Source organism: Teleopsis dalmanni, chromosome 1, assembly GCF_002237135.1.
Source record: "Teleopsis dalmanni isolate 2A chromosome 1, ASM223713v2, whole genome shotgun sequence".
NCBI classification, from domain to species: Eukaryota; Metazoa; Arthropoda; class Insecta; order Diptera; family Diopsidae; genus Teleopsis; species Teleopsis dalmanni.
Window position 1 is genome coordinate 115,799,242 of NC_051846.1, and position 14,212 is coordinate 115,813,453.

At 33.3% G+C, this 14,212-nt stretch overlaps 2 protein-coding genes across 2 annotated transcripts; both read left to right on the forward strand.

The window, feature by feature from the left end:
• The first annotated feature begins 7,620 nt into the window (after window positions 1–7,620).
• Window positions 7,621–8,715, forward strand: LOC119665642. Its single transcript, XM_038074870.1, has one exon. The coding sequence runs from the start codon at window positions 7,621–7,623 to the stop codon at window positions 8,713–8,715; it is 1,095 nt and encodes a 364-aa protein (XP_037930798.1).
• Window positions 8,716–9,028: 313 nt separating this feature from the next.
• Window positions 9,029–13,583, forward strand: LOC119665643. Its single transcript, XM_038074871.1, has 2 exons — window positions 9,029–10,897; window positions 13,524–13,583. The coding sequence occupies exons 1-2, from the start codon at window positions 9,029–9,031 to the stop codon at window positions 13,581–13,583; spliced, it is 1,929 nt and encodes a 642-aa protein (XP_037930799.1).
• The last annotated feature ends 629 nt before the right edge of the window (window positions 13,584–14,212 follow it).

Sequence of the window (14,212 nt, forward strand, 5' to 3'; positions counted from 1 at the left end):
GAAAGTTGTGATCAGAGCGGATAAACGACCAGCAGAAACACATGAACGCAAATTTAACGCTCCAACAATAGATGAGGTTGCAATCCTGATCGTTGGAGAAAACTTGAACACACGCGATATTGTGCTTACACATCGCGATACTGGGCAACTGCAACAAGTATGTGAAACACACCGTTCATATGACACGTTGCAATACCCACTGATGTTTTGGCAAGAAGATAATGGATATCACTTCGATATAAAAATGATAAACCCATTGAATGGTGGGTATCAAGATCATAGTTTTCAATTCAGAATACAGACGTGAGTCTTACTTCTAAGATACCGATTGTTTTTAAATCAAGTGAGGAAACTATCAAAAAATTAGTTTATGTAATCCAAAATGGAAACAAATTGTTCAAATGTTGCTTCCTGGACAAACATCAAGTGATCGGCACGACATCACTGCATGTGTATTCAAGCACAAAATTCGATCGCTGATGAATCTAAAATTTAATATAACATTCATTGACTGTTACGCGGTACGAAGTTCGCGTGGTCACCTAGTTTTATATAACTAAACTTTTAGATAATATATTTTATTAAAATTATAATTTTAATGAAAGTATTATAACAAACTTAGTATATTTAAATTTTTATTTTATCCACTAGGGTTTTTTTCCACAAATTAAAGCATTACCATTGTTATACTATTGTTATTTAAAACATTTTGAAGCGGCATTTAGATGCTGACAGAGCAATAAGCAGCTGAAGAGCCTAGTAATACTTTCCTCCTAAATATCTGGTCGTTTCACTATATCCGGTCGCATAGGCATTCCTTGAATCCTTTTCAGGAAACAGGACATTGATAATAATTGAGAAGTCTCTATCTGGAAATCTGCTTCCAAATTATAATAACAAGACATAGCAATCCTGCTATCATAACTTGACGATCCTAACATCCTGCAACCATAACATGCCAATCCTGCCACCTCTACCACAACCATAACACAATATTACATTGATCGTAGACCATGACGCAAGTGAACTTATTTCTTTTTACATAATATAATACATATATAATAATTCAAATATATTTTTTGATTAATGAATATTTGGAAAGCATAAAACATTGAATTTTATACTTACGTGTACTTTATACAACTTAAAATGATACTTACTTCACCATAAAAGTAACTAAATACCATATTTGCGAACAAAACATATATAAAAATGTTTGTACAATCGAAGAGAGAAAAATGTGCTATGGGTCCCAGCGTGTGGTTGACCACACGGCACTTTTTCGGAAAACTACTTTTCAAAAAAAAAATTTAATTTTGCAGGGAATATTTTTAATGTAAAATAAGACCTTTCTGAAAATTTCACCATAAAATTCCAAGTTTGAACTTGCCTGGTACTCAATAGGTTAATAAGTGCTAGTAAATAACTGTTATAAGCCATTGTAAATAATAATGAAAAGTCAACAAAGTACGTTAATATTAAAATAAAGTAATACACCACAAATATATTTATTTTAAACAATTGTAATTGTTATGTATTTAAATTTAGTTGATAATTCTATTTTATAAGATTTAATAAAATAATAATAGGCCTTTTCTTTTATAAGCATATCACAAAAGAACAACTGCTTATTTTAAAAGTAATATATGAAACAACAACACTGCTGGCTTATTTAGTCCAACCTTTTTGAAATTGCTTAACTAACAAGCAGCTCATATCCCATGGTTGCCAAAACTAAAAATTCGTCTATTGTGAACGACTTTTGGAAGTTGCTATGAAATTCCCAGTTAACTGTTAACGAATGATTTCGTTAATTGTTCGTAACAAATATGTCACTTTTTCAGTTTATTATTTTACCGGTAAAAGGCACCAATAACTACAAAAAATTATTTATTTTCGAAATTTTAACTTTAAATCTTATTACGTGTTTTGCATATACATACATATGTATAAGCTTGAAAAAATTTCCATATTATCCAGACTTGTCATCGAAAATGGTATTTACCTTATTTGTTCTTTTGCGATATGCTTACAAAAGAAAAAGCCTAACAAAAACTCAAAATGTGATTAATGATTAATTACTAAACAACATGATGTTTTTAATATAATTCATAATATCGTTGTTACTATATATATATATGGTGGGACGTTGGGACAGCGCACTGTCCAACAAGTGACCCCACTGAAGTGAAGGATTAGTCGAAGTAGACCACGAAACGACTTGGGTAATTTTTCGTCCTTCGATTCTTGGATGTTGTTATTGAATTAAAGCTGGAGTGGCTTCCGTTCGCATAACTACATCTTTTGTTAATGCAAGTATCTCATTTAGCTTGAGGTTTCCTGCCAAGTCGTCACCAACCCAATGGTGTCCCAAGACAGTCTTCCTCCTACTTGCCAGTGCTGGACATTGGCACAATTTATGCACCGCTGTCTCCTTTTCTTCTAGACGTAGTCTGCAAGTGTCTTCCTCAGCAAGAGTTATCTTTTTGATGTGATACTTGAAGTTGCCATGTCCAATAATTAGTGAGGTCAGCCAGCTTAGAGTGCTCCGCGAATAGCTAAGCACTTTTATCGCTTCTCTGGCCTACGGTTTAGGTAACATGAGTTTGGTCTGTCTACAAGTGCTCAACTCTCTCCATCTATTAAAATGAAGTGAGATTATCCACTTATAGTTGTTACTATAAAGCGCGTATTAAGCGCGTATTATACATCAAGAACTTTTATCAAGAATATTTGCCGTTGCTTGCTATTATACATCAAATTAGTCGACAGTAGCTTGAACATGCCCCAGAAAAAAACAACAAATATACTACAAAACAAAATCATGCATGCATTTAAACGACGACAAAAATTTTTAAGAAAAATGCTTGATGTGTAATAACTGCATAAGGCGCAACAATATCTTCTATACCAAAAATATTAATAGCATTTACACTAACAATAACTATGGTTGCGCTACTGACGGTTCTTACATACTATATAACATAACAGGGAGCCCAGAGTTCGGAATGTGGTGCACAAAATTGAACACTGCACTGTGCGAGTGAATTTAATATTTTATATGTGCACACTCACATTTGTGGTGTTAAGTAAGCGAATCTGCGCACACACATTTTAGATGCGGCTTTATTTTTAACATTGCACCAAGCGATGATTGTGCACACAACCATGTGCACACAAATTTGAAGTGTGCGATTGACTTTTAAAAATGTTGACAATCAAATTTGTAAGAATTTTTATGCTCGCACTGCACTGTGCGATATAAAATTATTTTCGCACACGAGTGTCTAAAATTCTATTTGTAGCATTGCTACCAAATGTGCGTTTCTATTTTTGCGTTTGCACCCAAGGATGTAAAATAGTTACTTGGATTTCACAATTTTGTTTGAAATAGTGAATATTATTTTGCTGCTAATTTTGAAAGGATTGATATTTGCATTCGTTGGTCCTATTTACACTATCATGAACGTAACATGAACATGAACTTCCCAAAAATCAAGATGGACGTATTCATTAATTCCAAATATAAAAGTTTGGATTAACCGAGGATCTGAAGACCTGGGATTTCAATTAACGCAGTTTCTTACGGGGCATGGCTGCTTTCGTGAATACTTTTACCGGTTCAGGCTTGCAGGTAATCCGTACTGCCAGTTTTGTCCAGATAAAATGGAGAGCCCGACCATATAATTAGAGACCGTATTAGATTCGTAGATACTAGACAAAATCTCCTAATGTAGTAATGCAGAAGTTGGCAGGCACTGAAGAGTGGAGCCTCAACAAGAGCATAATATCTAGAAGAATAAACACTGTTAGAGTGGAGGAAATACTTAGTACACAATCGGAGTGAAAGCACGCTAAGTACTCTTCTAACCTGCTCTGTGAAGTTATACCTTAATTGGTCGTACTGCAGGGATTTCCAGGACTTTGAGCTGAGAATGTAGGGAACTTATTAGTCCGTAGGCATGTATGACTCAATTGCGTCGTGCATGAATCGGGCATGCAAATGGTACGGGCTATTTGTATCTTTAGAAGATTTTTCCCCCAGGTTCAATTCCAAAAGCAAAAAAAAACATGAACATGAAGTAGAAAATCGGTACGGATAGATGAGGGAGGGAAGAGGGTGTGATGTTTTTTTTTTTTTTTTTTTTTTTTTTTTTATTTATATTTAAACAAAATGAAGAGTTTAAATTTACAACAACTAGTCATATTGACTAACAAGAGGTTTTTTTTTTATTGCAAGTAAATTTATCTAAGTCTATCTAGGGTGAGCATATAGATACGAACTAGTCATCTCCTTGCTGGTTGAAACGCCTCAAAAGGTCATTAGGTTTGAAGCGGCATAAGCGTCTGTGAGTGACATCACAAAGTAGCGCTGGAATGGTGCTGTTTAAGTGTTGTCTCAGCCTGTCATAATGTTTTTTAGCAGCCTTCTGAATTTCTTGTTTGACAGTAGGTATTTTTAGGTCTCGATGTAGATCAGAATTTCGCACGTACCACGGAGCGTTAACTGCATCTCTGATTGCTTTGTTTTGAAATCTTTGCATCATATCTATTATATGTTTCTTCGCACAACCCCAGATTTGGACGCCATAGAGCCAGACCGGCTTGAAGACTTGTTTATAGATCATAAGCTTATTTTGCTGAGATAATTTAGATCTCCTTCCAATAAGCCAAGTTAACTTTTTGTATCTTATTTTTAGCTCATTTAATTTTTTCTTGACGTGTACCTTCCATCTCAGTTTGGCATCTAGAGTCATACCTAGATATTTCGCAGAATTTGCAACTGGAATTTTTACGCTATTTAGAAATAATGAAATTTGATTTTCTCTTTTGTTAGTAAAGTCTACATGATTAGATTTTGAACTGGTGTGATGTTAGAGGTGTGATGTGAGTTCATGAATTTCACGCAATGAAATTTGCTGAGATAACATATGAAAATTGCTTAACACGCATACATATGCAATGTTATGTTTATGTTTACCCTTTAATGCTGAATACTCTCAATTTCTGTGCTCTGCACTAATACACACAAGCATTTTATACGTTCACACAAAACAAAACAAATTTCACGCTCATGAGAGTTCATGATAGTGTATACTGAGCTAATAGTGTAAATAGGCCCGTTGAGATCGTGACGTATGTTGTCAAGTATTTATAATTTAAACTGAAAATTAAAAATGTGTCTCCGTTATTTGTATTTTAACTTAAAATGTTGGTTTTTGTAAATTTCATCCCTAATTTGTACGAAAATGCAAATTCAGTAAGTGGTCTTAAATCAATTGTTTGATAAGTTTTGCGCCAACTTAAAAGAGATAATATGCACGGGCTACACAAAAAATATGTTTGTTGCCAAAATATATATAATTAAAACAATTTATTTTGAGAATTTGGTTAACTTTAACTTGTAATTAAAGATAAAAAATTAAGCTGATCCTATTAATAAAATAAATTTTTGTTGTTGACGAATTAACAAAAAATTAAGAACTAGATCATGAGTTAATCGCTCACACCTGTTGCTTAATTTCTTGGTTGACGAATCAACAAAAAGTAAAAATTATTATTATTATTATATTACTATTGCTTATTAAGCAATTTGTGCGAATTAAGTAATAAGTTATTTTATTTATTGTATGTTTTGCAATTACGGTTGCATTTTATTTTGTATAAAAGAACAAATCAATTTAAATAAAATCAGTTGTTGAAAGTAAATCAACGTCTCACCAATCTTTTATTGTTTCCCCCCACCAGTGGTAAGGGACATAAAGATTGTTAATGAACATTCTTGTTCATTTTTGGTCCTTCGAGCCGGATATTTAAAGTTTCCCCCACCAGTGGTAAGAGTTTCAAATATACCTAACAAAGAGACTTAAGTCTAAGATTGAAGTTAATAAAAGAGTACCGAGGCTTTAAACATCGGAGTGAAGTTAATACAAGCGTACCGAGGCTTTTAACATCGGAGTGAAGTTAATACAAGCGTACCGAGGCTTTTAACATCGGAGTGAAGTGAAAGCAAACGTACCACCGAAGTGAAACAAGCAGAAGTGTACCGAGGCGCTTAACAAATCAAATCAAATACTAACAGAGGACATCATGGAGATCGAAGAGATAGATTAAGTTATCCAACATCAAAAGGACATTGAAGGTGAGATCCAGAGGATCTGGATAAATTTTAAAAAGGATTCTTCTACAAGATATTCAAAGCAGTATTTTGAGACTCGTTTGGAAAATTTGCGTCAGAAATGGAACGCATTTGAAGACAACAATGATATATCACAAAAAATTACTATGGCCAGTTACAACAAAGACGGAATGAAATCGAAAATCGATTTAATAATGAATTGGAAATAATAAGGCAAATGGAGCAAAGGGAATCTCAAGTTTCAAGGCATCAAGTTATAAGAGGGCAAGAAGAAGCTCGGTCACCAAGGAATCAAGACATAAGTATCAATGACGAAGTCGCCATCACCGGGCCATGTGATATTACGAACAAACGTTTAGCAATCTTAAGTACAAGTCTGTTGCAGATCAAAGAGACAATAGACTTAACGAAAAGTATTGAAACGTTACAGTTCAAATTGGAAAAATTGAAGAATTGTTGGGCAAAGATCTCACAATTAAACGATGAATGTCTGTTTAACAATGATGAAATAGACCAAGGAGATTTCATTCAACTGGAATCGATATACGAAGAAGTATATATCCAGTTACAAGAAGAACTGAACGTTCGCAGTCAAAACGTTTCAGAAACTAGAACAACCGTAAGTAACAATATCAAACTACCACCGTTGAATGTCCCAATATTCAATGGCAGATTTGAAGAGTGGTGTCCATTTTGGGAATTGTTCGACCGGTTAGTTCAACAAAACCATAATCTAGTGGATGTAGAAAGAATGCAGTACTTAAAAGGAAGTCTACGGGGAGAAGCCGCCAGACTTATCAATCATTTAACAATAACAGCGAACAATTATACAGCGGCAGTTGAACTACTGAAACAAAGATACAACAATCCAGCAATACTTGTGGACAATCTTATCAATAAGTTATTGTCGCTCAGAGCTATAAGAAACGAGAATGCACAGGATTTAAAAACAGTAGTGGATTCTTCTAGAGAAGTGTTATATGGTATACGTAATTTAAATGTGGACACTAATTATACAGATACTGCTTCCAAAATTAGATGGTGAAACCAGAAAATTATACCAACATTCAAGAGGGGCATCAACACAAATACCAAAATTGAGCAGCTTATACGAGTTTATCGGGAGCAGAGTTAGAGGATTGGAGGCAATTCGAGACACAAATCGCGAAAATAAGAATAATTTTCGACCAACACCAGTAAATACAAAAACGCATGTAAATACAATACATACGCTATGTTTAGTGTGTAATGGTGACCACCAATTAATTCGATGTTCAAAGTTTCTGAATATGAAGGTGCCGGAACGTCGTGAAAAGATTATGAGCGCCAAATTATGTTTTAATTGCCTTCAGAGTGGGCATTTTAGTAAGTTGTGCTTGAATAAAAAAAGATGTGCAATTTGCGACAAAAAACACCATCAACTTATTCATGAACAAGTTAAGGGCAAACCAACATTCACAAATAACATAAGTAAACAGAGGATGCCAACATTGAAGAACACCACAGAGACCGAAGTGGCAGCGTCGTACAACATCCAAAAGGAAAAAACTGTTTTACTAGCAACAGCAATGGTAATTATAAGGACTAAAAAACAAGTTAATCCGATACGAGCACTTCTTGATCAAGGATCACAATCTTGTATAATAACAGAACAATTAGCAAGATCAATTAAAGCACCATTGACCAATTATCAAACTCATGTAAAAGGTATCAATGGACAAACAACAAGCGTTATAGCCAAATGCTCATTAGAAATTCAATCTATACATGATGAAAATAAGAGCTGTCATATCGAAGCAACAGTGTTACCAAAAATCACATCAAAAATGCCAAATGCAGAATTCACGCCAGGAAAATGGTCGCATATTGATGGATTGCAGTTAGCAGATCCTTGGTATGCTGAACCAAAGGAAATACAATTGTTAATCGGGTCGGACGTGTTACCAGAAGTGTTTAAAGAAGGATTAATTAAAGGGCCAGACAACTCTCCAATGGCTCAAAACACATTATTTGGATGGATATTATCAGGACCTTTAGATGTAGAGCGTACAATCACAAACAAAATAATGTTATGCTCCGTAGCTTGCGAAAACAGCGACGAGTATTTAAAACGGTTTTGGAAATTAGAGGAAATTTCAAATGCAGACTTAAGAACAGTAGAAGAAAGGCATTGTGAGAGACATTATGATTCAACTTGCACCCGCGATAAAACAGGACGATACATCGTTAGGTTACCACTGAAAAATGATCGAGAAACGTTAGGTGAATCCAGAAAGATGGCATTAAAACGGTTCTTTTCATTGAAAGAACGATTTAAGAAGAATCCAGCACTAAAGCAAGAGTATGTGAACTTTATGCAAGAGTATATCAAGCTGGGTCATATGAAGGAAGTTAATGAGAAACCAAAGACAAAGGTATATTATTTGCCGCATCATGCAGTTATTAAAGAAGACAGCACGACAACAAAACTTCGAGTGGTTTTTGATGCGTCCGCAAAAACGACATCAGGGCAATCACTGAACAGTATTATGATGACAAGCCCTACGTTACAAAAGGCAAATACTGATTCATCATGATGATAGAGATCTTCAACGAATTTTATGGAGAAACAATCGGAAAAAATCAGTAAAAGAATATAGATTGAACACGATTACATACGCTACTGCATCAGGACCATATGTTGCCATCAAGACGTTGTTTAACCTAGCAGAAGACGAAAGAATTAATTATCCTTTGGCAAGTGAAACCTTAAATGAAAAATTTTATGTAGACGATTGTTTGGGAGGCGCTAATACGATTAAAGAGTGTAAACAAGTACAAGAAGAATTAATCCAATTATTGCGGAAGGGAGGTTTTAACTTAAGAAAATGGGCATCAAACGAACCGGAAATGTTGACGAATATCCAGATAAAAGACATTGAACCAGGGTTAGAGATGCAATTTAACAACGACCAAGCGATTAAAATTTTAGGAATAAAATGGTGTCCTAAATTGGATCAATTTGAATTTAAAATAAATACCACGTCATTCAGCTCAAAATACACAAAAAGAGCAATTCTAAGTGATGCTGGAAAACTATTCGATCCATTTGGTTGGTTGTCACCTGTAACCATTAAAGCAAAAATTATGATACAAAAATTGTGGATGCTAGGAATTAGTTGGGATACAGAGATCCCACCCAATCTACAGGCACAATGGGAAGAATTTAAATTGAGATTACCTGCAGTTCAGAAAATAACCATGAAAAGATGGACACAACATTCAGAGAATAGTTTAATCGAGTTACATGGATTTGCAGATGCGTCAGAAGCAGGATATGCTGCAGTTGTATATACAAAGGTTATGAATGCAGAAAAGGTTACAATATCCCTAGTAGCATCAAAAACCAAAGTTGCGCCTATTAAGCAGGTATCATTAGCCCGATTGGAGTTATGCGCAGCTGTGCTATTGATAAAGTTGATTAATTACATTCAGAAGAATAACAAGATTACCTATAGTAAAGTTATTGCATGGTCAGATTCAAAAATTGTATTAAATTGGCTAAGGCAATACCCAAATAGATGGACTACGTTTGTAGCAAACAGAGTATCGTATATTCAGGATACGTTTAAAGGGCAATTTAGATTTGTTCCAGGAAAAGATAATCCAGCAGATATTCCATCAAGGGGAGTATATGGTGACAATCTTATTTCAAATATATTATGGTGGCATGGTCCAAATTGGCTAATAAAAGATGAAGGAAATTGGCCAGAAAATGATGAAGTAATAGATTTGAATCTTATTCCGGAAACCAGAAAATCTGCAATATGTACCGTCGTGGACGTTACCAAAGATGAAAATATTATTAATCGATTTTCTTCATTAAACAAACTTCTTCGAGTGACAGCTTATTGTCTTAGATTCGTTTATAATTGTCATAAAAAAAAATCCGAAAGAAAGATCGACAATCTGTCGGCAGACGATATCGATGCAGCAAAAATTGTGTTGGTGAATCAGGCACAAAAATGTTTTTCAGATGACATCAGACAGCTTAATCTTCAGAAACAATTAATGAAAAGTAATAAGTTGTGTTCATTAAACCCATTTGTTGACAGTGCAGGAGTACTAAGAGTGGGCAGCAGATTAAGAAATGCAGATTTATCTGACAACCAAAAGTATCCAATAATTTTACATACATCAAGTACTTTGGCTAAACTCATAATCAATCAGGCGCATATTAATACGATTCATGGAAGATTAAAATTGACGCTAAACTACGTCCGGCATAAATTTTGGATTATTCGTGGAACAATCGCTGTGAAAGCTTGCATCAATAAATGTGTAAAGTGTTTCCCGATGAAGGCAAATGGACAATCTCAATTAATGAGAAGTTTACCAACACCAAGAGTAAATTTCTCAAGGCGATTTACACACTGCGGCATAGACTATGCAGGACCATTGCACAATAAATGCTCTCAATTCTGGGGAATTAAAACACATAAGGCGTATATAGCTATTATTGTATGTCTGGCAACAAAGGCAATTCACATTGAGTTTACTTCAGATCTGACATCTCAAGGATTTTTAGCAGTACTCAAACGAATGATAAGCAGACGTGGCTCAGTACATCATATTTATAGCGACAATGGTACCAATTTTACAGGTGCAAACAACACTTTACAGAAGATTCAAATACAGAATCATCTAGCTGAAACAGGTATACGTTGGCATTTCATCCCTCCTGGCTCACCTCACTTTGGTGGTCTCTGGGAATCGGGAGTAAAATCCATTAAATATCATCTAGCTAGAATTATAGGTGACCAAAAATTGACATACGAGGAATTGAGTACGGTCTTAATTCAAATCGAATGTTGTCTTAATTCACGGCCACTCTGTCCATTAACAGACAACAGCTGCGTTTCAGCAAACATGATCCGCTCAATGATCTGGATCATCTTTGCTGAAACGATACGGATCACGTTTGAAAATAATTGGCAACGCATGAAATATGCCAGTTGGGTTTGTGCACAAAATTTTTTGATTTATGTGAATAATTTTGGCGCTAAAAAAATAAGTGAGAAAATTTTGAATACAAAAAATCTAAAACTTGGAAAATAAATAAAATCTGTTGAAATGTCTGAAGTATGAAATGTAAGTTTTTATTTAGTATTTACTTAAAAACTTAAATTTAATTCTATAGTAAATAAATGGAAATTGCAGATTTTATTAGAATTATCGAGCAAAACTGACTCCTCCATTTTCTTTTTAAACACTAGTCCAAGTGTATTAAGCTCAAGGGATGAAGTGCATCAATATGGATATAGTGGAAATTTTATGGAAACGATCAATAATTGTTCCGTTAAAGATTATTTGATTGGTATTTGTGCATAAAATATACAATTGCTATATATTAATTATGTTTCATATTTTAATAGATTTGTTAATAAAATCCAATCAGCAAATACAAAATAACCGTGGTGGTCACAATTGAACGAGAGCAATGAAGGAAATTTACATATTTTTATGGTATATGGCAAATATAAATACTTTTCGCGAAATTGGTATTTGTTTTGGCATACCAAAAGCGTCTGTATGGAGAATAATTAAAAGAACTAGTGTTTAGAGTATATCAATTGCAAAATTTCCGTTCGTGATTGACAGCACACATGTTAAAATAAATGCACCTCACCAAAGCAATTAGGTTTATTTCAAAAGGAAGCATGAATATAGCTTAAACTTGCAAGCAGTTTGCAATGGTTTTTTTATAAACGTGTATGTTGGATAGCCTGTTTCCTTATGTATTATTCTGTTTTAATTAAATAAATGTATTCAACTTAATGTTTATATATTCATTTCAAATTAATTGATTTTCATAAATTATAGATTTAGATTTGTTTATAATTTTACTACACCGTTGCATCGCATTGCCAACCTCATTTGCATTAAAATACGTTCCACTTTTATGTTTTACATACATTCCACATTGAACCAGAAAGTGAACCAGATCAATTGCTGGTTCACCCCATTGTTTTTGTTTTGCATGTAAAATTGAACGGATCATGTTTGCTGAAACGCAGCTATTGTAAAGTATTAACTGCAGTAATGAGAAATAAAAGAAACTTGATTCTATGAATACATTTAACATACATATTATGGATTAATTCTCCCATATCAAATTCAGCGAACACAGTTTCCAATCATACCCCTATTTGCTATTTCCATCAAAAAATCCCAAGGGCAAACATTTGATGCGGTAGGTGTTTTGGTGAGACGATTAGAAGAGTTCGTTTATTTAGCGGATTAAAATTATATATATCTAATGGCAATGGTCAAGAAACTTTATTTTATGATAACAGAGTGTTTACAAAGAATATTATACACAAAGAAATTCATCTAAACGTTAATTTCATCCTATGGCATCTTTTTATGTATTTTACATGGAAAATTAATTTGGATTTTTTAATGTTTTTTTAAATGGATAGCTATTTTAAAATGTTTAGTTTTTTTTATTACATTAGAACAATCTAGCAAAATTATTAACTTGATTTTTGTATGCCATTTGATATTAATTTCAACTTTAACAAGTTTAAGGTTTTTATATGGAAAACCTAGTTGGTTGTAGTACGCTTTATTTTTCTCATATATATATTTACATAGAGACATAATAAAAATTTAAAACAAACTTTCGAAAAATCTGCTGTTAAACGTCTTATTAACATCCAATTTAGCATAAAAAATAGCACTGAATTGTTTTCTATAGTGGTTGATATTGAACCATTGACTAAATACCAGCAGGCCGATTCCACTAATCGCTATCGCTAAAACTCCATCGCTAAAATTCTTTAAATGCATTTTAGCGATTTCTGCGATTCTGCTAACTCGTTACGCTTAATTTCTATTCGCTAATTTTCTCAACTTTCAAAAACAGCTGATTTTTCCGGACAAATCGCTAAATCTCCAAATTTCATATTCTGCTAAATTGGCAATCGCTAAATTTCGTTAAAAACTACTAAAATTTCTCCTAATTTGATTGTTTTTGGCGACTAGGTTTTTGGTGTCGCTTAAAGTGAAAATATTATTTTTTAAACAAATTGAGCAATTATTTTGTACGTATTTAGTGTAATATTCATATTTATTTATTAATTAAGTAATTGTGATAGAAATAAATTTTGCATTTAAAGTAAAAAGAAAAAAAAAATTAATATTACAAAAATATTGTGGCAGTAATATAGTGAGAGTGCGTTTGGTGTTTAGCAAATGTAAACAAATGTATTTTATTTTTCATATTTTCATTTTTGTACCAAAAACAAATGAATTCCAAGTGAAACAGTGAACAAAATGAATAATTATATACATATTAATACATATAAGATTTAATATACTTTATTTATTATTTAATTTTTAGATATTTATGATGGAGTTCGTAGATTTAAAGTCAAAACGAATAAGCAAGGAGCAGAAATAAGACCAGCGTCCAGCATATGGAAGAGCATAAAGATTTCGCTCATGACAAATTTGTGTTAGATCATGGTGCGCGAAGTCTTAATGAACAGTGGAGCTCTCTAGCTGCTATTTTAAATGCCGTTTTTGGAGCAGTTAAAGATGCCAATGGTTGGAAGAAGGCATGGGTCAACATGAAGTAAGTAGTTAAAAATTAAAATAAGATATGTTAACAGTTAATAATATATGTATATATATATATAAAAGAATTATACATAAAAACATGTAAAATAACATCGTTGCTTTTAATTTTATAGTTGTAGAAACTATATTGTAAAATTGTAAATAAAAAAACTCTATTGTTTAATTTTAGATCCAAAAGCAAGAAAAAAGTGCAGGACTATAAACATGCAATGGGACTGACTGGAAATGCGTCCGTGGGCATTAAGGATTTAACTGATCTAGATGAACGGATTATTGCAGTAATGCATCCAGTAGCGGTGCAAGGCATGGAAGATGTCTGCGAGCCAGCAATGCACTTTGAAAGTGACATTTCAGGCTGTTATGATTTAGAGGTAAGTATTAGAGGCGAATATTATCGCTTTTATTTTTTATATAGTTTTTAATTATTAATCTAATAAATGTTTAATTTAA

Coding starts and splice junctions, on each gene's coding strand:
- LOC119665642 (XM_038074870.1), top strand. CDS start 7,621: ATGCCAACATTGAAGAACACCACAGAGACCGAAGTGGCAGCGTCGTAC.
- LOC119665643 (XM_038074871.1), top strand. CDS start 9,029: ATGTTGACGAATATCCAGATAAAAGACATTGAACCAGGGTTAGAGATG. Junction 10,898..13,523: donor GTGGTCTCTGGGAATCGGGA/GTAAAATCCATT, acceptor TTTAATTTTTAG/ATATTTATGATGGAGTTCGT.